The sequence below is a fragment of the Meleagris gallopavo genome, chromosome 9 (assembly GCF_000146605.3).
Source record: "Meleagris gallopavo isolate NT-WF06-2002-E0010 breed Aviagen turkey brand Nicholas breeding stock chromosome 9, Turkey_5.1, whole genome shotgun sequence".
NCBI lineage: Eukaryota > Metazoa > Chordata > Aves > Galliformes > Phasianidae > Meleagris > Meleagris gallopavo.
The window spans coordinates 4,180,197-4,204,751 of record NC_015019.2 but is presented as its reverse complement, the minus strand read 5'-3'; the positions used below and the strand labels follow the sequence as shown (position 1 = coordinate 4,204,751).

Here is a 24,555-nt window from a genome sequence, read left to right as displayed (position 1 = left end):
TTGGTGCGGGGTGGAGGTGCCGCGTCCGCAGAAGGCGGGCCGGGCTCCGCGTTGGACGCCCCGCGCGTTTGTGTGTTGCAGATCGCTCCTACATGCGGCTGACAGAGAAGGAGGACGAGACGCTTCCCGTAGATGTAAGTCGGGGTCGTGTGGGTGGTTGGGAAGCGCGGTGCCGTTCGGGTAGCTGGGTCTCTCTTGTGTTGATGTGGTAGGTGGTAGGCAGGAGTCCGCGGCGGAGCAGCTTTTGGGTTACTCTTCAATTCAGGTTTCTTCTGTTGAAAAGAACGCGATTTCTCCATCCCCACATCCTGAAGCTGCGTCTGTCAGGGCACAACGGCTCAGCCCAGGCCTCCCTCTGCTCTCCCCCTGTCCTGATGCCTCTCAGCCAGGCAGTCCCCCAGCACAGCTTGAGCTCCAGACAGCTGCTGCCCTCATCTCTTGCTCTGCAGCATAAACACCATCCTCCCTCTGGCTCTTGTTGGCTGACATTTGTTTATCTAGTGTGGCTCTGTGCCCGTTTGATGCCAGCACAACCTGCTTCCGAAGGGCCTTCTGTATTTTATTTCTTTCTTTTTTTAAATTCCACTCCAGTTCTCTCCTTTGGTTTTGTTTAACCTCAGAGGTGAGGTGATGCTCACCCCCTACAAACAGCACCCCTCCCCTGTGTGCAGCTACCATTGGCCACTGATACACTTCTCTGAAAGAGCATTAGATCCTTAAGTGCACGAGAACAGCGTGTTGTTGTGCAGATCTCCCCGTGGAGCTGTGTGACTCAGTGCAGTTCATGCAGCACAGACAGGTTGTCAGGTGCTGTGAGCTTTTCTCATCTCTGCTGCTGAATAATCCCGTGCCTCAGTTTCCCTGCTGTTGAACTGGAAAGCACTTGCTGCCACTGGGTGAAAAATGCAGGAGACACAGTTTGAAAGTTTGAAAGACTTTTTTTGCTACCATGAGAATATTTAGTAATCGGTGTGTTGCGTTGTTCCCTCTCTTACAGATAGTTCTTCAGACTCTGTTAGCCTTTGCAGTTACCTGCTATGGGATTGTACATATCGCAGGAGAGTTTAAGGACATGGATGCCACTTCAGAACTAAAAAATAAGTATGTTTTATTTCTTCTCATAAACACACATATCCATTGCACTCTGTGCAAATGGGGCACATCTGTGAAGTGGCAGCATCAGGCTTGGCCTCTCCTTAGCTCAGCTCCTTCACACGCACAGCTGTGATACATAGGATCAGTCGTATTTGGGGAAGCCAATAGCATGTGGAACTAAAGGCAGAGCTAGATAACTAGAACAAATTAAATACATTTTCCCTTTGCTTCTCCTGTTCCAAAATCCTGCTGTGCAGAAATGTTTGCCTGGGGAGTAAGAGCTCAGCAGTCACAGAGCATTGCTGTGAGACAGTCTCACATATCATATGGCCGTGTGCAGGTCACACCCCCTGTTGCTTATGGCTTCTTCACAGAAAAAGCCTGTGTTGTTTGAATCTCACAGTGAAATACTCCAGACAGAATGACAGATTTCTGCAGATTTCAAGAAAATAATGAACTTTGAATTGAGATTTTGAAAAGGATGTGAAGTTAGGACGGTAGAGGAGGCCTTTTGGGCCGTTCCCATAAGCCTAGGAGAATATGGAAACTAAACAAGCTGACGTTGTTATAGCATTTACTTAAAACCCTGAAGTTCAGACATAGAAAGGAATGGGAAACTGACAGTGTTACAAGTCATGAAGCTGTCACGTGTGGTATACATGCAAATAGCCATCCACAGCTCTGCCCCCAAGCTCAAGGAAGGAAAGTGAAGTTTGACAGTAGCATGGACAGCTGCAAACTGAACAAGCAGAACTTGTCAGGCACCTTGGCTTTGTATTTCATGGATTGCCTTACATTGGAGGAGACCTTGAAGATCATTAGTTCCAAGCCATGGGCTGGGTGCCCTCCACCAGTTCAGGCTGCCCAGGGCCCCATCCAACCCAGCCTTGAACACTTCCAGGGGTGGAGCACACACAGCTCTCTGGGCAGCAGTGCAGTGCCTCTGATTAAAAACTTTGTCCTGACATCTAACCTAAATGTCCCCTTTTAGTTTATCACCATTCCCCTTTGTCTTATTTTCTCTGTCTTAGTTTAGAAAAATATGAAGTGAGCATGGCCTTTCTGAGTTTTCTTTTCAAAACTTGCATTGCAAAAGCTGGAAAACTCCAGACTGACTCTTCTAAAAGTCCTGCTCTAAAACAGTACTAACGCTGACTATCTGCCTTTATTTTGAAGGACGTTTGACACGTTAAGGAACCATCCATCCTTTTATGTATTTAATCATCGTGGTAGAGTATTGTTCCAGTCCCCAGACACAGTGAATTCTTCTTCAAATCAAGATGCTTTGTCATCCAGCTCGTCACTGAAATTTCGAAAACTTGAACCTCTGCGCCGCTAAGACTTTTACAGATTCTAATAATAATCCAGGACACTGAGATGTAATATTGAAGTCGGGGATGTAAACACTTTTTTTTTAATTTCTGGAGCAGTATTTATATTGATCTTCCAGACTTTATAAAGTATATATATAAAACTAAGGACCTTCTTTGTATGCTGTTAATGAAAACAAATTGGCAATGCGGTATAAATTATTCTACAGTTATGCTGTGAAACACATCTTCAAAATTTCATATACTAACAAAGATTCAGGTGACCTAACTTCAGCTAAAATGAAAAACAAGCTAGATTTTACCACGATTACTGTTCTTTGTTAGGAGGGAGTGTTTGAGTGCTATTTATTTTCTCAGTTTGCTTGCACTACAGTTTATAGAACTCCTTCAGAAATACTGTGTGCACTGCATCACTTATCAGCAGAAAAAGGGCAGCGTTTCCTGTTCCTACAGAGCCACAGAGACCTGTGTGGTGTAGGTACAGGAAGTCAGAATGGTTGCATTTGTTTTTATTTTTTTACAATACTGGAAAGTAGTTTTGTGAAGGGTTTTGTTTTTTGTTTTTTTTTTCCCCTTAATTCTTCATTATCACATTATTTCCTTGTTGCCCTCCTTTCTTTAAAAGCAAACTGTCCTATGTTGCCCCCGTTTGCCTGGGATGTGGCTGTACAGTTGGTGCCTGCGTGGGGGAGGCAGCTCACTGCTGATCACATCAATGATCTACTATGCTCAGTTTCTTCACTGCATTTTTGTTCTTTGATTGTGAATACAGATGACTGAATGGTGTGTAAGTACCTCAAAATGGTAGCAGATACTAGTTCCCATTTTCTGTGAGAGGTATTTAAGTATCAGTAAGCAACGTCCCTTCTGTAAAGGTTACAAGAGTAAGGTCCAGCAGCTGTGTCTGTTTACTGGCATTAGTACAGTACAGGTATCAGCTAATTATAGTACAGTTCCCCCTTTTCTGTCTACAGAGCCATTAAAATTGATTTCTTTTTCTAGCTGAGCCCTTCGGTGATTTAAAATGACTGTCTTGATTGTGTTTATTAGGACAGATGATGCGGTCCTTAACTACTGACTTCTAAATTCTGATCCCCTCTTAGGGGCTGAATCAGTGCTAACGTTTTCCTTGGTCTGGCATTTCAGTCCAGCAGTGAAACGCTCTTCTCCCACCTACCTGCCACAGCAAAGAGAGGGCAGTGCGAGATACTGATGGGGCCAACTAGAATTTTGCATAGTCTGAGGATGATGTCTCACTGCCTCTGTGCAAAATCAACCTTTTGTCCTAGCACCTGTTTTTTAAACAGCTAAGAACTGTCAAAGGCAAAAAGCTTAGCAAAACTACTGTGTAAACTGAAGCCTCTCTTTCTAGCTCTGCCCATCCTATGGATTGGGTGCCCCAATGCTAGAGCAATACCCGTAGCTGCTGCTCTACAATCACTCTTAAACATCTGGGTTTGGTTGGAAAGGGTTACTCTGCCAATTAAAACCTTAAGTGTTCTGGTTCCCCCCTAGCCGGTGTCAGGGAGGGAAAGTGAGGCCGAAGGTCTGTAATCATTGTACCAGACTGATCCTGCAACTGTGGTTGGCAGTGAGCCAGTGGGAGAGGGTATCTTAGAGCAAGGCTGCTCACCTTATATGTCTAAGAAGCCCCATTTGTGCTATGGTAAGGCTACACAGGCCTGTCCAAGGTGGGTGGTGCTACCATCTGACAGTTGTAAATCATTCTTGGAGGAAAAACATCAGTTCCTCAGACGTGAGTCATGCTGGGAGCACCCTGTTGGCTGCACCAGGTCTCTGTGATGTGACAAGTAGCCTTACTCTTCAGCAGCAATGGTGTACAAAGCTGTACAAATTATTTTTTCTTATTGATCTTGCAATGTCCAATAAAAACTGATATCTTAAAAAGTGTTTGGGAGTGGTCCTTATTTCTCACCCGGAGCCTGCTGCAGGAAATCCCCAGTGAGAGCATATTGAAGTGACTGTATCAACAATACGCGATCTTGTCTTAATTATGGCAGCTCTGTGTGAAAGCGTATGTCTGGTCTGGTGTTCATTTCTGGAAGATAAGATCAGTGTATGGAATGAAAACAACATGCTGCGAGGAGCTAAAGACGACACTTTGGGTGAAAATGTTACAGACCGGTGGTTTTTCTGCCTTGGCAATCCTTAGCCAACATGTTTTCTGCCTTCCGTTTAACCATAGCAGAGGCTTTCCTAGCTCTGCCTGCCCACGAGGACAGGTTCCAGCAAGGGCTGCTATTGCAACAGCTGCTGGGGGAACAGGCAGACTGCTTCCAGGCCGGAGGTAGTTCCAATCACAGACTTGAGCAAGATCTCTCTGCACTGCCTATTCTGCTTTTCTTACGAGGAAGGTTGGAAAGATATCAAAATAGAGGAGCTTGCTTAACTACAGAGTGAAGAAAGCAGCAGGCTCACCCTTCATCTGCTTCCTGTGCTGTCACAGCTGTCTGCATCCGGCACTGAATCCAAGAGTGCAACAGCCAGCAATTGGTGTCTTAAAGCAGCTTAACCCACTCCCAAGGATGCATTGTGCTTACACTGCATGCTAGTTCCTCACAGATAAGCCAGCCTTCTTCAAAAGCAAACATAAATTGTGCCAACAGCCCCTTGGATGAGACCAAATAGGAAGAGTTTCAGCCTCACCCAACACTCTTCTACCGCCTTCGACTGATTTGGCTGCAGGATGTGATGTTTCTACTACATTAAATCCACCCCCCCCCCCCAAAAAAAAAAGGAGATGATAATTTGCATTCATTGTGTCACAGGGGCTGGGGTGGGAGATCTCTGGTGGAGAGCTCTGTGCTCCAAGAGGGGTCAGTAAGGGCAGAACTGCAGCACGTCTTCTGAAAATGACTTCAATGGCACACGTTTGTTCCAGGTCTGGCTGTCACAAAGGTCCCTCCCCGTGGGAGCTGGATCCCATAGCTCCCCATGCAATTCCTGCTGCCCCCATGCCTGGCAGGCAGCCATCATCCAGGGGAAGGGCACAGAAAAGCTGTTCTGAATGTTAAACAAGCAGAAAACATTGGTACCAGCTTTTCTCGGCCACAACCAGCAGCGAAGGCAAACCTCGTCCTGGCTGTTTGGCTTTGAGGTCACCTTGGAGCCTTCACCACCTGGGGGAGAATTGCAGTATGAATAGATAGGGCACTCCAGCAGGTGAAGGCCTGTAAATCAGTCCGACATTTGTCTCAGTGACACAATGTCATTTCAAAACACTTCAGAGCGCAACAAAAGCTATATCCTTAAAATGGCAGCTAATTAGTTTTCCTGTCTTGCTCATTTAATCCGTTTTCCAGCCAAGAAAGGCAAACTGGAGTTCATGAAGCAGAGAGGCAGCCCAGACAGAGTCTGGCAGCAAGCAGGAAGGCTGTCAGGAGCACAGGACGCAGGAACACTGAACACAGGAGCATAGAACACAGGATCACTGAACACGAGCTCCAAAGCACTTCAGCAGGAGTGCAAGCTGTGCCGTGCCACACTTAATCAGGTCATTTTTAAAGGAAGGAAGGGGAAAAAAGGGTGAAATTTGGATTATTCAACCAGTGACCTACACCAGTGGTCCATGGGAACACACAGAGCCCCAATGCAAGCATTGCAGCCAGACAGTGCCCTCCTGCCTTTGCTGGTGCTGCTGAACCTGTTTCCCTAGGATTAGCCACAGGCACTCCAGATTTAAAACAGAAAAATCATCCCCTTCCTCCCCCTAGAATTTTCAGCTGTGTGCTTTAGGGAAGTTCAGGGCCAGCCATGCAAGGCACAGAGCCCCAGGGCCCTGAGAGGGCTCTGCTGCAGTGAGTGCTGAGGCAGAGATGTGCACCTTGTGCTGGGTGCACCAGTGCAGAGAACAGACACTGCAAGTGGTCGGCAGCCCTCTGTCACATACAGAACTGTGCCCAGGGACTTCAGTGCAACCAGTGTGATTTCAGCCACAGCTCCACCACCATCACCACTTGGAAGCAGTTCTGCTTATCTTGCTGCTGCAGTACCTACCTGAATAGCACAGCCCCAGAAGGATTGCAAAGGAAAAGCTGCAGCAGAGTGAGATCTGCACACTTCTTCCATAGGACAGACCCATATATCCTCTGGGGTACAACAGGGCTGGTTAATAAACCCAAAGCAGGCACAGCCATGCTGCTGCTTGGGTTTGGCCAGAGCTGACAGCAGAGGACAACCTCTGGAAGGGACAGGGTGAGATGTCCTCTTATCCTGCACAATATGAACAGCTCTCATTTCCTGTGGTATGGGGAGGGTTGCAAGGCTTTCTCCTTTCTGCCCTTGCTTCTCACACCAACTGGGAGCTGCACAGCTCAGAAGAACTCAAACCTTCAAACAGCTGGGACACTCAGCAGGGATCAGCCAACACACAAGTTAGGACAGAAGCCCTGAAAGAAGCAAGGTGAGTCACTGCAGATGTGGTTCCAGAGGAGCAGCAGGGCACAGATGCCCATCAGCCCAAAACCACAACCCGGCTAGCAATGGGAACGAGCACACAGCCTCCCAAAGACAGGCACGGCTTAGGTTTGCACCTATCTCAGGCAGACAGACATCTCTGGTCATAGATGTCTAAGGATGGACAGAGCATAGCTTTAACCGGCATCTTCAAACTCCTACAGGCTTCCTATTGTGACATGAGCAGTCCCCTCCATGTCCTTGCTCACTCAGCCCCGTCCTGCCTCAAAGTGGTGAGCACACCAAGTCCTGAAGTGCAGTGCAGGTCCTAGGAAGGAAAGTGCTCTCCGGTTACATCTGTGTGAACACAGCATTTTGCAGCTGGAACCCGGGCAGCTTTCAGTTGCCCTGTGAAGTCAGAGCCTCCTTGGGGCTGCGTTGCACTCACTTATGGAAAAAGCCAGCACCCAACCTACCCAGCAGCAGCTTCCTTTCTCAGCCCGGGCTTTGACTCACCACAGACCGCCTTCCCCCTGGGGAACGCGCTGCCAGCTGCCAGGAAGGAGCAGTCTCCTGCCCTCACATCACCTCACCTGCATCAGGTGAGCTCCCTGCCCAGGGCAGCACTGAGCCCCTGCACGCCCTGCCCACACCCAGCCCTGGGCGAGGGAATGGCGCTGCCGCAGCATTTCAAGTGCACTGAGTTTGTATTCCTGCTCTCTGCCCGTACTCCTGCAGAAGGATTTGCTGAATGCAACGTATTTCAAACGGCCTTTTCTACAGCTCGCCAGTCCCCACCATCTCCTCTCCCACTAATGACTGCTTTGGATTGTGGCTTCTACGCTCTGCCCGCTGCTTGTTGGCAGAGGAGAGAGCACTGAACCCAGGGATGCCAGAGGAATTTAAAACATGCTTTTATAACAGCTGAGAAAGACAAGGTGCTGGAGCAGCTCAGGTCAGAAACCAGAACTCGAGTTTGAAGAGGAAACAGCAGCCTATGGCCTTTGGCCACATCCCTGCAGCCCTCCTCCCTCCTGCTGTCCCAGCCCCTTCTCTCCGGCTCTACTCAGCCCACTGACAGCACAGGCTCAGCAGCCTGCATGCTGCTGTACGGTGGGATTTCCAACACCAGGGAAAGAATTCAGCATACAAGACCAAATTAGGGCATGGATTTTATAATCTTTGCTAGTGACATGCTATACGACCTTGGGTAAGTCCCTCCATCCTTCTTTAAAGATGCTCTCAGAGTGCCGTGAAACCCTAATTAGCAGCCCAAGAAGCACTTGAGATAGTTTGTCTCTCTTCCAAAATACCCAACCACAGATGAACAAGAACAATCTTAGTTTTGAATTCTGCAAGCAACTGGGATCCAAGCTGCTCTCAGATCAGCCACTTAAACAACACAATCAAAGTTAAATGTGCCAGCTGTGCACAAAGGATTGTAATACGCTGCACAGACTGGAAAACAGCTTCAAGAACTGATGTTATTTTTCCATGGCTGGGATGCCACTGTCGAGCAGCTGTATTATAATAGTCTGCAATCAGCAAAAATTTTATCACTTTTTAGTCCTGGAGGGTAAGGCTCATTGTTATTTCTGTCCAACTTACAAAAGCAGCCTTGATTCCTGAGGCACCCCTTACCAAGAACCACTACAGCAAGAAAAACTGACAAAAAGCCTTCAAAGTCCCGTGCTCAGAGCTCAATTACACCAACAATTTCCTAAGTGAAACAAGTCGTGCACTCAGAACCTGCTCACACCACTACCACCGCTTCCAGAAATAGCATTTGCCTCTCCACAAACCCAGGAAAAGCTCCTGCTGCCCACTGCCAAACACCCAACGTGGTCACTGTCAGTGCACCCAACCACTGCGCCCATCCATCGGCCCATCGGTGGGATGGCTGCAGGGCACGGTTCCTCCCTGCAGGCCTGAGCACAGCCCTGCTGCCTCCTCTGCACAGCAGCAAGAGGGAAAGCCTTCCGACTGCGTCGCTCCTAAAAGATGGAATGTCTCTCTGATATATTCTACAAATCAAATATTGGCAGATAAAATATAAAATTAAAATAAGCACGCACTCTGAGAAAATGACGAAAACCAGGCAGGCCGCGCAGAAAAAGCTCTGCCCTTTTGGCTACAAAAACACTCTGTAAGCCTCTCCTCCTCCTCGCTGTCCTGCAAGCATTTTACAAACAGGCACAGCACACAGATGCCTCGCCAACAGCTTTGTCCTGCTCAGCACAAGGGCAAGGGCAGCACAGGTACCCAGAAATTTGCAGAGGTGCACGGTATTTTCAGGGACATCACACAGGACTGTTTGCATTAGAGGAGTGGCAGCGACTGAGATGACAGCAAAAATGCCAAGGATTTGGCTACTTCCACCGCAGCTGGAGCTGATCCTAGAATCAAAAATAGCTGTGAAACTCCCACTGCAGATGATAAAAGAGATCAAACTTCCCCCGGCTCTCAGAAAACAAATAATTCTGCAGCAAAAAACCTGACTGGGGGTTTCCATTCTGCTGTTTCCCAGACCAAGCTGTTCTTCTCAGCTTAACCAGAAACCGTACGTGAGCTTTGGTCCAAGTTCAAAAACACAGATGGCAGCTTCTTTAGCAGCTCTCCAGTTCACGTTAAAGGCTCCTTTTCTTGACACGGTATCAGCAGTCTCCATTCCACGAAAACCCACATGGCTGCCAGTCCAAGGCAGCCATACGCAGTGATGTTGTTTCACCACATCTGAAAATACCCTCCACTGAGCTGACCGCAAGGTGGTACCAACAGTTTAACTTCTTCCTCAGCATTTCTTCCCCGTTTTTCTGAACTCTCAACAATCAGCTGCTGAAGTCACCACATCTGCACTTCCAGCCCTGAGAATAGTCTCACATGCCTCTTAAATAAAGTTCTGAAGCAGAAAACAAATGAAACGAAACTGACTTTTACAGTATCCAAGAGGCAGCTGCCTTTCCCACCAACTCTATCAAACCCTGTACTCGCATCCCCTGATGGACAATAGGGCTCCTGCAGAACTCCATGCTGTGTCAGCCACCATCAAGAGGCAGTTGCAAGTATTATCAACACAGGAGAGAAGAAAAGCATCAATACTAAAGCCAAGCCAGCAGACTGCTTCCAGGGATGAAGTAATTTGCTAAGTTGCAGCTGGACTGGAAAGGCCCAGTAAATCAGACACATTCGGTGGTTTTGGTTCAGTCTTCCTCACCTGAAATGTCACTGTAAGTAAGGCAGTCAAAAAGCTGATCACAGGATTGACAACAATTCCTGCAGGCCACTAGCTTTGCTAAATCCCAAAGCATTCTCCTTCTCGTTTCTTCCTTTTCCATTTGACAGACTTCAGAGCTTGTTTTTGCAGACCTGAAAGTTGTAGCTCCATTTAAACCCAGTGACTAACATCCTTCCTTCAGATCTCTGCCAAATGCTGTTTTTGCCAGATTTGAGGTGTCTTTGGCCTCATTTTCAGCTTAACTAGGTTGCATATTCTTCAGGACAAGTGCTCCAGAGCCCATTTGCAAAAGGTGTGATACTGCCATGCTGGTTGTTATGAAACACTCCAGTTCAGCTTTACAAACGTTTATGGTTTGTTTCCATTAGGCAATCCATTTTCACTCTTATTTTTTCCATCAGAAGCTTCTTAGAAGATATTAAAGAAACAAAATTCAATACACTACATCACTGCCATTTCAGACAGCCAGCCAGCTCAGAGGCAGGACCCAGAGAAAACTACAAAACAAAAATGTTATGGGAAAATTACTTTTTCCTGTAAAGGGAGATACGAAACCTCTTAACCACTGCAAAGCCAAGCATAGCTGAGCAACAGCTTCTCCAGCTGTTATTTCAGAAGATGACAGCCACTTTCTGGTGTTGGCTAGGCCTGGGGAAGAATACATCCCTGCACATCATAAATGTACAGCACACAAACTGGGAACAGAAGCACCTAAAAGACATCTGCCATCAGCAAGTGGCCCTGAGAGCAATAAGGCTGCAGGCTCACTTTAGGAAAGAGAAAAACTTCATGTTTGTAAGAGCAGAATGAAGACAGTAAGCACTGAGGATGCCCAATCAGGGTCAAGAAATAGAAAAAGTAGAACACATACAGATATCTGGACACCAGAGCACCACATTTTTCCACCTTTAGCAGGAAGATACACCGTTAATTCAGACAGTTGAACAATGCTCCTTATGCTCCTTATGGAAAACACAGCAAGCTACAGTCTCTACAGTCTTGTGTTTTTTTCTCCCTAACATTTCACTTTAGATGTGCTGCATTATTTCAATCTCGTACAAGGGCTCAGCAAACACAAGTATGAACAAAGCACATACAGCTTTCCAAATTCCACTTCCCAGCCTGTGCCCGTTTCCTGATCCCATGGAACACTTGCTGCTCAGAAGCTGACCAGACACACTCAGTAACACAGCTGCAGGGGTCACGGTCTCCACGCACAAGAAGGAAGGTCTGACACCAGCACAACCCTTCCTGGGTGTCCTGGTTGCACATCAAAGTGAATTATGCTATTCGAAAGCCATGGCTGTATTTTTTCAATGCATTTGCCACCCACGTCAAACAAGGTTGTTTGTTTTACAAAGGATTCTGTTAATATTCTCCTTAACACAAGTCCGAGAACATCCACTGGCTTTCTAAGCAAACAATGTTCATTATGTGCTCCTCTTGGGATGTAGGACTGTGTGCATTCAAACAGAGTTTTCTTCATCTTCTCACTGAACAATCTCAAGATGGTATGTCTTCCTTCTTTCTTATGAAGATTCATGTTCAGTTCAGTGTAAAGCTTCTTCTCCTCTGACGTTCTTACCCAAATTCATTTTATTCCTGTGCATTTTCTGATATACAGGTTCCCAAACAAGGTCACCATCTCCCTGTAACTGATTTGGCAGCCAACTGTATCACGTCAAAAGATTATGTTCAGATACTACACAAACAAGGTCACTAGCTAAAAACTCAGCCTCTGCTCAGGCACACTGTGATCAAGTAGCTCTCCTGGAATCAGTAAAGAAAATTAACTAGAAGAAGCTCATCTCCTCTTACCACCTAGTATTAAAAAACAGCATAATCACAAGCAATTTGATGCACATAACTATGCATTTTGAAACCACGTACACGCAGTACATGTGACCTACTGTAAATAAATTCCATCTCAAGAATCCAACATTAGGCACGCGAGGTCCATTGCGGTGACATACAACTTCCACATAATGATTCTGAAGAGATGAATCCCAATTTGTATCACTTATCTCTGAGGCATTACTGTATCTTCTAAAAATATGTTCAACTGTACAGACAAGTAACAGCTAAGAGTTTACAGTAACTTCTTTCCCTGTATCACTTCATCCACATAACACTGTAACAGAGAGTTGCTGCTGCTGGAATTTATTTCTTTTTTGAATTTCACTGGTGTAATTCCAATAGTCAAACTACCACTTCCAGAGGGACACAGCTGCTTCAGAGAACAAGGAAAATACATCTCACAGGCTGGCTAGTACTGAAAACACTAGTAGGAACAGAAGTTCAAGTCACCAACTTCTCTCAGTTTCCCTGCCTCTTGTGCTGGCTGGTCAAGTAGAATCCTTAGGATATTTGCAGTACTTCATAAAGAGCTCGTTCACATGAGCACAACTTCATCCTGTCTTTTAAAACAAAGTTGTTAAAGGATCAGAGGACGTTTTTATATGTGAACAACTGAAAATACAGAATTATCTGAAGAGCCACCTACTACTGGCATCTTATTGGTACTGTTAAAAGGAAGAATTGAATTACATGCAGGTGCTTCAGTCTTCTTTGCATGTTCTGTGAATATAAAATTGCCTTTTGACAAAAGAGGAATAGAGGAGAGGATACCAACTCAGGTAACCAAGGATTTGGTAAGACAGAACTTAGCGAGTAAAAATGTGCACCCTGCACAAGCTGAACTGACTGATGGGGCAGGCACTCCAGGGCCTGTGCCTCAGGAAGATAAATACAAACATGTTCTGCAGCTATTACCATAAGCTGAGTTTGAGGGCGTGCAGACCAGAATTACAAAAATATCAGCAGTCTGTTGGTGACAGACAATTGGTGGAACTCAATGCTGCCCGCTAGAGACTCCTCAGATCAGCACTTCTTAAAAATTAATAAAATGGTTTATTTTATATATACATTATGTTCCAAAAAATTTATACAGTTAAAATATCAAATTAGTGATCTGGTAACAATACTGTTCAAAATAATCTCTTTTGTATGAACATTAAAATACACGTTTTTAAAAGCGTTTCCTTTTAGTGCTTCCAAAGCACAGCGTGTGCCAAGGCCACCTGAAGAATCTCCGTCCTCCTCACAGGATGAAAGAGAACTGAAGTCGGGGACCTGGGAAGCCTCAGGTGCACTTTCATAATGTCTGCAGACAAAACAGAAGAGAGTCTGAGGTAGATTGTTTAGTGACCATCAGGTGGTAACAGTCACAGGGCTGTCTTTAGCTTTCATTAACACAATAGCAGTTTCTTTACTCTCAATCTACACTGAATCTCAAGTTTAAAGGCATGGCTAGTAGTTCTCAGGAACAAGACCCTTGTCTCTGTGGTGGCAACATGCAATATTACCAGTGCAGGTGTTTCTGGGAGGGTTTTTTTTTGGGGAACACATGGGATCTCTCTCCACGATGCAGACAGTGTGTGCATTTGACAGTGCCCCATTTAGTGCAACCTGCTGCCTATAGCACGTAAAATGTCTAATGACAGTGTTCAAATGAGTAAATTCTCATCACCTGCAGGAGGGGCAGCAATGGTTATTTTCTTCAGCCTGTCGAGCAAATAGCACCCTCCACAGGAAAAAAGCCACACCTTTCATAGCAAATCCTTAAGGTTATAGCCCAGCTCCTGCCGATAGAGGTTTGTAAAGTTAAAGCTCCACTGCTTCTTCTCAGACTCTGACAGTAAAATCAGTTGACTGCCAAGATGGTGACGGCAACAGCTGCATTCTCTTCCACTCTTCTGCGGCACAGCAAACTCATTCCTGGTCCGTATTCCTCTGGCTGGTAAACTATTATCTGCTGTTGACATGATTAACTCTGTTGGGTAGGCTGTTGAACTCTAGTTCCTCTAGTATTCTCTCTAAGTGTTGTATTAAGACACGTTTTTTAAACCTAAGGAAGAGAAAGAAAGTTATTTATTATTTATTTCCCAAAAAATAACAGTTTGACAACTCAGTATTATTTAGCTATGACAAATACTACTACCAGAGCCTCTGTTACCAGCATGGAAGAGCTTCCTTTATTTGAGGATTGGAATAGCAAAAGTAATTTAATACAGCCACAGTTCCCAACTCAGACAAATTTTGGGTTTTCCTTCCATAACCACCATCTTGCTCTTCTACATTTTCTTCAACTACTGGCCATTTACTCCAGGAAATGTAAGGGCAGACTGACAGCTAGAACAACTGTACTAATTGAAATACGTCAAAATAGAAAAACAAAGTAGCAGTACTGGAAATTTTTATATTTTATTAACATAATCAAAAGTAACAATTTATGACCGAGTCATTTTTATCCATACAAACCTTGCAGCTTCCTTGATAGCAAATTCAATGAAATACTTCTGAATTTCCATAGGTCCTTGTACCTCCTCAAGAAGAGAGAAGATTTTTTCATAATCTAAAAAAAAAAGAAAAAAGAAAAAAAGTTCAATTAGTTTAGAAATACATCTTTCAAATGCAAGTTCAATAACTCTCAACAGTCAAAGGAAACAACAAACAAAGCCCAGAGTTTCACACTTCAGCATACATGCTAGACAAAAAAAATATCCAGCATTAGCTTTGTGCACAAGAAAGCAGGCGATATCAATAATCTGAAGCAATACTGATGATCTGGTATCCAAATGTGTCACTGAAGAATTAGGTTCTCTTAAGAGAGCAACAGCTAGAAACATCAGCCCTTGGAAAAATGCAGGCTAGGTCTGACCAGTAGAGAAGATCACTGTGGATGTAGTGCCAGCACTAGCAGATGATATGAGCAAAGAGGCATCCCCTCTTTCATGCCTCCCTGAACACTGCAACAAGGCATGCTACAAGTACTAATCTGCCACAATGATTATATGTCTCAGTGAAATGCTAAGCTTTGGGAAAGAAACAGAAGATCAGAAAAAGAGTTAAGAATAGTCTGATTACCAGCTCTTGACAACGTATTAGAAAAATGCTTAGTGGTTTAAATTGTAGAAATAACTCACTTGGATATAGACTACATTGAGAACATCCACAGTTTAAGAAGAATTGAAAGATTATGGCTATGGTAAGTCCTACAGCATACATACTGGCTAGAGTTACTCTATACATAACAAAAGCCAAGATGCCAAGTTACTTTTTCTGACAACAATTTAGATTTTGGGGAATTATTAAACATTACAAGACAATAGAGAACAAATGAATTTTAGTCTTCAGTTCTTATGGGTTTACAACAGCATTCCATCGTTAATTACACTCTTTCTCAAAATAATAAAATATTATTGTGCTGTTAACTGCAATATTCCCTTTCCATCAATCACATTTCAAGATGTACCAGCCCTCATAGCTACATATGTCTTTGCCCTCAATCACAAGTTCTGGCAAACACAGAACAAAGTACACAGGGTACACACACACACAGACACACACACACAGACACGGAGTACTGCAATATAAGGGAAAGTCTAAGACAGGCATGCTGTCTGTTAGCCTTCCACTACTGAAATATCAAGTCACATAACATCATTGGTAACACTTACAAAAATAAAACCTGTGAAAGTTGCCTCATAAGATACCTCTCACAACAGTTAATCTAACTTAAAGGGAAAGCAAGGTCACTTGGCACTCATCTTCACACACACTGCTGTCAACTCACCTGCCCTCCCATTTAAGGACCTTCCTCCTTTCCCGTTCCTCTTCTGCTCATATACAAGTTACCAGAAACAATCTGAAATCTAAAGTTCTACGTATTTTCAAAATAGCTTCTGTCATAAAAGAAGTCTTCTCTACCCCTAGCCCATTTTTAGTATATTACATATATATACACTATATATTACATTATATAACATCATATATTATATAACAAAGAACTTACTTCTTCCAGGTTTGCGAACCTCTTTCATCACTTTAATTTTGATATCAGCATTGTTTCCCTCCAACATCATAGGTGTTATTTTAAAGGAATTTGGCACAGATTCTGAAGCTGCTTCCATCACTCGTTTTTGGTCATCTCCAGCCACACCGTAATTTAGAGGCCCTTGAACAAGTGCATTGGTGCCCGGTTTGTGATCCAAGCCATCTTCACTTAAACAATTGAACTCATCAGGTAGAGAGTCCAAGTCATTGGGTAACATTTCATCATCTCCCATAGCAGCTGGAACAGAAGGAGCCATTTGTACAGATATGCCATCAATTTGTTTTTCCAGCAATTGACAATTTTCTGCTTTCTTCTCTCCATTACCATCTTGGACAATATTGTTAGTGGTGTCTACAAAGTGAAAAGATGCATATTATTATTAAATAATTCAGTATCAAAAGCAAAAAAGAAGTTACTCTGCATCCCTTCTTGTTTAAAGTACTGTGTAGTGATCAGCTAGTGCTGAGTAATTCTCTTCAGAAGTTTTATCCAACAATCAAAGCAATCAAATGAAAATATCCCTTAGGATAGCTACCATCTGATGTAATTGTCACAAAGTCATCATTTTCTGAATTCCTATTGTAGTGCTACAACTTCTTAGTAAACTAAAAATCATAGAATCACGGAACTGTAGGGGATGGAAGGGACCTCTGGAGATCACAGACTCCAACCCCCACAGCTGACACAGCTACAGCAGGTGGCACAGGTCAGCGACCAGACAGGTCTTGAATATCTCCAGAGAAGGAGACTCCACGACCTCCCAGGGCAGCCTGTTCCAGTGCTCCGTCACTCTGGCAGTAAAGAAGTTCAAGTATTCCCTCCCCTAGTTCAGCAACTAAGAGTATTCTCTTGACTCTGCTGCAATAGGTATGCAAACATAACTGTATTTGTTTTTACTTTCTTTCCCTGACCTCTCCTTTCCCCATTGCAGAATACACAAATGAGAACTAAAACCTAAAATGAAATGTTTTCTAACTCCAAACCACCTTGGTGAAAGGTTTCATAACTTTTTAAAAATATTTCATCAAACTATTGTTCATTCAGGACTTCATTAACTCCAAGAGTAGCATGCTTAGCTACAACAAAAGAAATCCCATCCTAATCAACATTAAAATTAGCCAATGATTTAGCCTAGAAATCACATAGAGGCTTTTTTCTTTCTTTCTTTTTTTTTTTAATATATTTTGCATAGACTTTCCACTTCAGATTTGTGCTACAACTCAATATACCTTTATTTGTTGGTACACCTTTGAGGTTCATATGTGCTGGGGATCCAGAAGCACATGGCGGCCCTTTCCCACCAACATGATTTGTTACAACTGGTGGTGACTGGGGCCTTCTCAACAGTGGTGACATGCTACGCCTTCTCTTTAGAGATGCTGGAGTATTTGGCTCTCCAGGACGCTTAATCTTATTCTGAGGCCCAGCAACAAATTCGTCTGCTTCATCTATCATCATACCCTGAAGAAAAAAATATATACATATATATGTATATAAAACAAGTAAGAAAACACATATACTGCTTTATCAATTCCTAGATTAATTCCCTCTGCAACAATGCACGTGGCTTTCAAATAACAATACAGCAGATAACGAGATTCATCCCACCTTCTTATCCTGTTTGAATGGATTGCCAAATGTATGAAGCCTTTTTGGTTGATCTGGATCAATCTCTCGAAGGGGTGAAGGCATCATTTTCAAGTATTCCTGGTAATTTCCCATTTGAGCAACAGGAACACTGTGAAGGCAGTCTGCAGCACAACAAGACATCTTAATGTAGTCGACCTTACAACTAAGGCACTAAAAGCCTCGTACACTTCAAGTGCGAGTGTCAATATTTAACAAGTAGAAAAGTAGAAGACTACAATTTCAAAAATAAGGTTTGTAAGAGTTAACTGGCAAAAGCATGAAAAATAAGCAAGTTCAATCTCTATTGTAACGACTGCAAATTTAGACTACCAGCACTTAAAGGGTAAAGTGAAATATGTTTCCCTCTTTATATAAAAACAGGTTTACTGCAATTTATTGCATGGGAAACCTCTTCCACAACATTTCTTTTTAAAACTCAAAGCAAGCACAACCTATTTCCTGCCAGAAGGCAAATGTTCCATTCCTTCCCTTTCAGAGTCTAGAAAAAGATAATGATTGACTCAATAAGAGATGCAAGGTCCACTTCCTCCCCACATGCAGGACAGAAAATTCTACTTCAGTCAATTAAATAGTTGTGCTCTCTTCCAAACTGTTAATGAGTAACAGTGGCAGCATACCTTCATCCTGCCCCACGATGTGCCTGTGTGTTTTCAGAAGATTGGTTCTCATCCTAGTTAGCTGATCTAGAAGACTGCGCCGAGGAATATCATATGCATTCCTGAATGCCTGTGGCTTCAAATCCTAGTTTTATAATAAAACAAATAACCTTCAGTTAACCCATCAGTACTCATGCGCAGAGGAATTTCTCTATGAACTGTAAATAACATCAACTACTAAAAATAAATTATTCTAAAGCAACTTCAGATCTTCATCATCAGATACTGCAGACTCAATTTTTTTCAACGGTGCTTTCAGTTTTAGCAAAACTAATAGCATTTATTTCTGGACTGACAACACTAGCTGCCTTCTGCAGAGACTGTCACTTCCAATACAGTAATTTTTGCTTAAGACTGGGATATTCGAAATTATGTCCCAAAAGCACAGGCAAAAAATTGCATTTACTCTAGTCAATGATGCATTTTTCAAAATTCAGCAAAAGTAGCAGAAGTACTTAATTCCTTCTCCTATTTTAAGTCCATAAAAATTACTCATTTAAAACAAAGCAACTGCTTAATCATTCAGACCACCATGCTGTTTACCTTGTTTAAGAGTCCTATGTGGAAGCCAGCAAATTCTTTAACATTCATTTCCGCCAGTCTCAGTGGAGATTCCCCAGTGATACCTTGAAGCAGTTGCTTAAAATCCCTACTGTGTACCAAGGAGAGGCCACTGGAATGATTTTTCACTTTTATTCCAATTTCTTGTGGAACTTTCTTACCCACTGAACCTATTATCCGTTCCGACTCTATTTTTGTCTAAAATGGAATCACATCACGAGTTAAAGAATGAGCAAGCATTGCAGACTTTCAGTATAAAACATTAACAGAATAAAACTACAATTTGGTTCCCAACCACTCAACAAATGGGAGAACTACCTACACCCAGGGATTTACAGGACATATATTAGATCTGGTTTAGAATAAACTGCACTAGCATAGAGAAAAAAAATATTTAGCCAGTTTATCTAAATTTACATGCCAGTAGGTGGTTTTGAATGTCCCTGATTTTGCTGCAAGTCTGTGACTTTCTTTCTGTGCTCCTGAAAAATCACTTTTAAAAGGGAAAAACAAAAAACTATCTGGAGGTGGAATGCCTCAGGTTAATGTAAAGTTCTGTTTAAAACAGTATTTCAGATTTCATTTTGATACAACCTAATAACTGAGGTTTTACTAGGCTTGCATCAAGATAAGGGAGAACAGTAGTTGAACCTACAGGTATTTGCTTCATGTTAAGTTTCTGAAAACATGTAACTTCTCCAAACAACAAAGTTTTCTTATTACAGCTACAGATGATTGTACTGTATTAAGCATGGTGATCTCAACCCACTTCCCCCAGATCTCATCCTGTACAGGATTTGTTTCACTGTTTATGTGAAACTCTGAATTTTAAGGACAGATGAAACACATCAGAGTTCAGGAATTGCTTGGCCCTATATAGGAGCCTACAATGCATGCAACACATTTAAACTGTTTCATGTCATGACAATGTCTGTGAAAACCACAGTAGTCATTTCAAACCATTCCTACTCCATATTGCAGACTAATAATAGAATTTGTGTGTCATTACATTAGCAAAATAACACATTTTATGCCTAATAGATGCTCGGTCATTCATAGGCCTTTGGAACATATTCTGTGCATTCTTTAAGGCGGAGGATCGTTTCTTTGTGATTTCTAAGGGTTGCACTGCTGTGCAACTGAATTCTAGATATTAAACTAGTATTGCAAGAACCACTCGTGCTAAGGAGGCATGGCTTTCAGACAGTTACACCCAAAAGGGCATTACTGACAAAAAGAGAAAGATCCATAAGACTATTTTTCATCACACAACACACATAATGGATCTGACCCGAAGGAAACAGGAAGCTCAGATATAAAATGTTAATTATGATCTTACTCGCCATGGACGGGAATGTACACTGTTTGGAATGTACACACTGCTAAGGCATCCATGGAATCAACGTGAAACTGAGAGCAAGCCTCTGACTTCAGCTCTGATGAATAATGCAAGAGCAGTCATAAATCCAATTAGTGAAAATCTTTGGAATGCAAAGGTCTAGCAGACACTTAAAATGCAGCTGAGGAGGTCTCCTCACTCCCCTCCACCACTTACAGAAGGCACAGTCACTGGCTACAGAGTCACTCTGAGTTCATCCGTATCTGTGGTGGAAACGCTCACCCGATCCTCGATTGTAATACAGTGTATGCTGAACACCCATATGAACTCCCACAGGGATTAACTGTGTTATAATAAGATTACCACAAACTAAATAATCAACGCACTTCTAATTGCAAAGGTTTTATCAATACTACCTGTTGGCTGAGTTTTTAAGGTAAGAGATAACACTGTAACTAAGTCCACAATCTAAATTATCTGATATCAGATTTGGAGCTCCCATCATCCTTAGGGCTTTCTTTAATGGCTATAAGGAAAACAAAATACACAATAGTAAGAGAGTAAGTCTTTAAAAAAAATTTGTATAAGATCAATTACAGGAAGCTAAGGCACATGGATTAGTGCTCTAGCTTTTCCACTTTTGGCAACTAAAATTCAAGTCTATTCAGATAACAGGTGACATGAGTTTGGTAGTCTAACTAGCTTGCAATGGACATTATGCCACATTACCAAGACACCACACGGCATGGTGTGATTTCCACAGAGGCTCAGTACCAGAATAGCCGGGATGATGCAAGTCCATATTGAGGTGCATTGTCCAAGCTACGTATAAAAGGTGACATGGTTCCTCCCACCACCCTTTATCTGGCCCAGCCAGTATCTTAGTATCAGCTTTTGAAGATCTAGCAGTTACATTAAAGAACAAACAAATCTGCACTTTCCTTACCAAGTTAGAAAAATAATGCCAAATTTGGTTACAATCTAAAGTATATTAGATCAAAGCTCATTTAGTATACAGTGATCTGAAAATGCATTCAATTATATTGATATTGTTACTGATACTCAATATTACAAGAAATGTATTTATTTTAAAAATGTTTGACCTGATCTACATACCTCTGCAAAACAAAATGCTTAATACCTAAAATTTCACTGTAATTACGTCAACAAAATTTACTAGGAAGAGGTATGGTGCACAGGATTCTGGTCACATAAGCCATTATTATACCCAGGAGCACAAAATGAGAAAAGGAACATACCAGTATGTAGTAAGGAGGCATAGTTTTTAAGTAGTTGTCAAAAGCCTGTCTCCACTTCAGATTTGGCTTAAGTTTGTGAACCTTAAACAAGTCATCTGCAAGAAGGAAAACAACAAAAGAAGGTTTTGTTTATATAGTCCCAGACCACTAGCATTATCACAGATTCAACTGCCAAGTTCTCCCCCACCCAGCTTGTCTTCTCCCTCCTCCCATCTCCCAATGGGCCTTCCCCACAGAAACTGTTCTTAACCTTAAGTATGAAGGATTTTGGAACCTCCAGTCCTAGCTTTGGTAGACAGTCCAGAACAATTTCTCATTACAGACAAACTTACAAAGTATGCCAGACTTAAAATATTGTGCACAACTACTGGTAACATGGAAGGTGCAACAGATTCACCTGTTGAGTTTCACCTCCCTTGTCTCTCTCTTGCATCATCAGGGACTCCCTGCTTCTGATTAAACCAAACCCCTGTAAGAGAAGGGGGAGTGGAGTACCTTCAGCACTACTGCCAGCTCATGCTAGGTCAGCAAACTGCCACAGACGTAGATGGGAGAGCCTAATTAGCTAAAGAAACTGCTGCCCTTTAAGAGAGGGGCAACTAGATGGATTATTTCCTTGTTACCCATGTTACAAATACCTTGCTTGCACTAGAGATGTGCATGCTGCGTTTAAAGATCACTGATCAAAGGCAAATGGCATGTAGCCATTTGCTGCACATGCCATAAATCGTAACAGTGATCTCAAAACAGAGGTGAACACAGTATCCTGCAATTAATCATGTGAAATTGTAAATTACCAATTGAGATCAAGTTTCTCTTTAGTAGGGTTGTAACATTGGCAAAGTGAACCTAGTGGAAGTAAAGACATGACTAGAGAAAGGGATGTCCAAAAATTAACTGGAGGGAGCTGCAGGTGACAGAGTTGCACAGAGAAGGGTGTGAAAAAGACAGATGCAGCAAGGAAATTGTTTTCTCCAGATGGAGCTTTCAGGAAGACGTATTTGGAGAAGAAAATTTGATTTGCATAGTATTCTGCACAAATGGAACAGATGTTAAGGTACAAATTTCCAACTTCTCATAGTCAAACCATACTTAATTACAGGGATTTTCTAATCTAAAAGAATTTTGTATCGGGTATCAGAAACATTCTACAGATGTTCTAGCTGTTCTCTTTCCAGGCCTGAAGGAAGGGGTGGAGTTTGATGGGCTAAATTAGAACTCCGTTTAAAATCCCAATGTACCACATGCTCAGTACCATTATCCTAAGAAGCCTGTGCTAGTATCACAATATATGGCAAATATAAAACAATATCCATTTGTATCTTATAAACCCATTAGCTCTTTATGACAGAAGTTAACTATACCTCTCTCCCAAAACTGAAAATGAAAAACATTAGAAATCCTGTAAAGTGTTCGGTGTTAAAGCACATTCTAATATCTTAAAGTCTATGAGTTGGTTATAACAGCTTTAACCTTGAACTCCTTATCAGTACTTTACTGATCCATGTCTTCCTCTGTGCAGGTAGTTCCAGTATATAATCCCTCAAGTTTGACAGTACAGCCACTCTTAAACAGTAGAGATGTTCATCATATGCTCTGGTTTAACTACATACAATCTTTGCTGTCTGAGTAAATTCTCAAATCTAAGCAGAGCTTCAGCAAAGACTTGTCTTATCTGCAATGAGAGCCTCCCCCACAGCATGAGCTTCCTCTAAAAGGAAGAAAGTCACAGCAGTAAACTTGGCCACAAGTTTCAAAGAGATCACCAGTATCTTACCTGCCTCTATTGCAAGAGTTTGAGACATGCACTGTCAGCAGATTGCAACACAGGCACTCGAAATGTACTATTTCCCCTGTGCACTGGGCTGCACCCAATCATTTATATAAATAAGGAAACAACAACTCAGCTAACTATCTTTCACAGATCAAATCCAAATCCTTTGGACAATATCTTACATCTGCCTTTAATAGCCAGACCAGTTATCCGCTGGGCATTTTATGCCCTGATCTGGAAGTCTGGGACCCCACTCAGAATATACTCCTGGTGATTCAGGTGGAGACAGTCAGAGAGCTTCTCCTCCATCTGGACAGCCACAAGTCCATGGGACTGGATGGGCTACACTCAGGTGCTGAGGGAGCTGGCAGGGGTGAATGCCGAGCTGGAGAGCTCCCAGAGGATTGGAGGCTTGCTGATGTGACTCCCATCTTCAAGAAGGGCCGTAAGGAGGATCCGGGGGACTATAGGCCTGTCAGCCTGACCCCGATACCGAGGAAAGTAATTGAGCAAATCATCTCGGGTGAGATCGCACAGCATGCGCGTGGTGTCCAGGGGATCAGGCCCAGCCAGGTTCATGAAAGGCGAGTCGTGCCTGACCAACCTCATCTCCTCCTATGACTGGGTGACCAGTATGGTAGATGAGGGAAGGGCTGTTGATGTAGTCTACCTAGACTTCAGCAAAGCCTTTGACACGGTCTCTCAGAGGCTTCTTCTGGGGAAACTGGCTGGCAGTGGCTGAACAGGTACACATTTCTTTGGATAAGGAACTGGCTAGAGGGCCGTGCCCAACAGGTAGTGGTTAATGGAGTTAAGTCCAGCTGGCGACCCGTTACAAGTGGTGTCCTCCAGGGGTTGGTACTGGGGCCCATCTTGTTTAATATCTTTACTGATGACCTAGATGAGGGGATTGAGTGCACCCTCATTAAGTTTGCAGATGACATCAAGTTGGGAGGTGGTGTTCATCTGCCTGAGGGTAGGGAGGCCCTTCAGAGGGATCTAGATAAGCTGGATCACTGGGCTGAGATGAATGGGATGAAGTTCAACAAGGCCAAAGTGTCGAGTCCTACACTTTGGCCACAACAACCCCATGCAGCGTTGTAGGCTTGGGGACGAGTGGCTGGATGATTGTGAAGAGGAAAGGGACCTGGGGGTGCTGACTGATGCTCGGCTGAACATGAGCCAACAGTGTGCCCAGGTGGCCAAGAGGGCCAACGGCATCCTGGCCTGCATTAGAAATAGTGTTGCCAGCAGGAGCAGGGAGGTGATCATCCCCCTCTACTCAGGGCTGGTGTGGCCACACCTCAAGTACTGTGTTCAGTTTTGGGCCCCTCACTACAGGA

General features: G+C 43.3%; 2 protein-coding genes across 2 annotated transcripts in view; one reads left to right on the top strand and one right to left on the bottom strand.

Annotated features, from left to right (window-relative positions):
• Positions 1-2: 2 nt before the first annotated feature.
• On the top strand, positions 3-4,337 carry MMGT1 (membrane magnesium transporter 1; the record flags this gene model as incomplete). Its single annotated transcript, XM_010715412.2, has 3 exons — positions 3-134; positions 998-1,101; positions 2,272-4,337. Coding segments are annotated over 3 exons (399 nt in total), but the record flags the coding sequence as incomplete, so codon positions are not given.
• An 8,630-nt stretch (positions 4,338-12,967) lies between these two features.
• Positions 12,968-24,555, bottom strand: part of LOC100548859 (integrator complex subunit 6-like) — a 21,418-nt gene continuing 9,830 nt past the window's right edge. The window contains 10 exon segments of the mRNA XM_031554646.1: positions 12,968-13,984; positions 14,398-14,491; positions 15,932-16,324; positions 17,203-17,434; positions 17,582-17,724; positions 18,241-18,364; positions 18,823-19,038; positions 20,596-20,612; positions 20,615-20,705; positions 21,439-21,533. Of these exon segments, the coding sequence (XP_031410506.1) occupies positions 13,885-13,984; positions 14,398-14,491; positions 15,932-16,324; positions 17,203-17,434; positions 17,582-17,724; positions 18,241-18,364; positions 18,823-19,038; positions 20,596-20,612; positions 20,615-20,705; positions 21,439-21,533 (1,505 nt within the window). The 3' untranslated portion in view covers positions 12,968-13,884.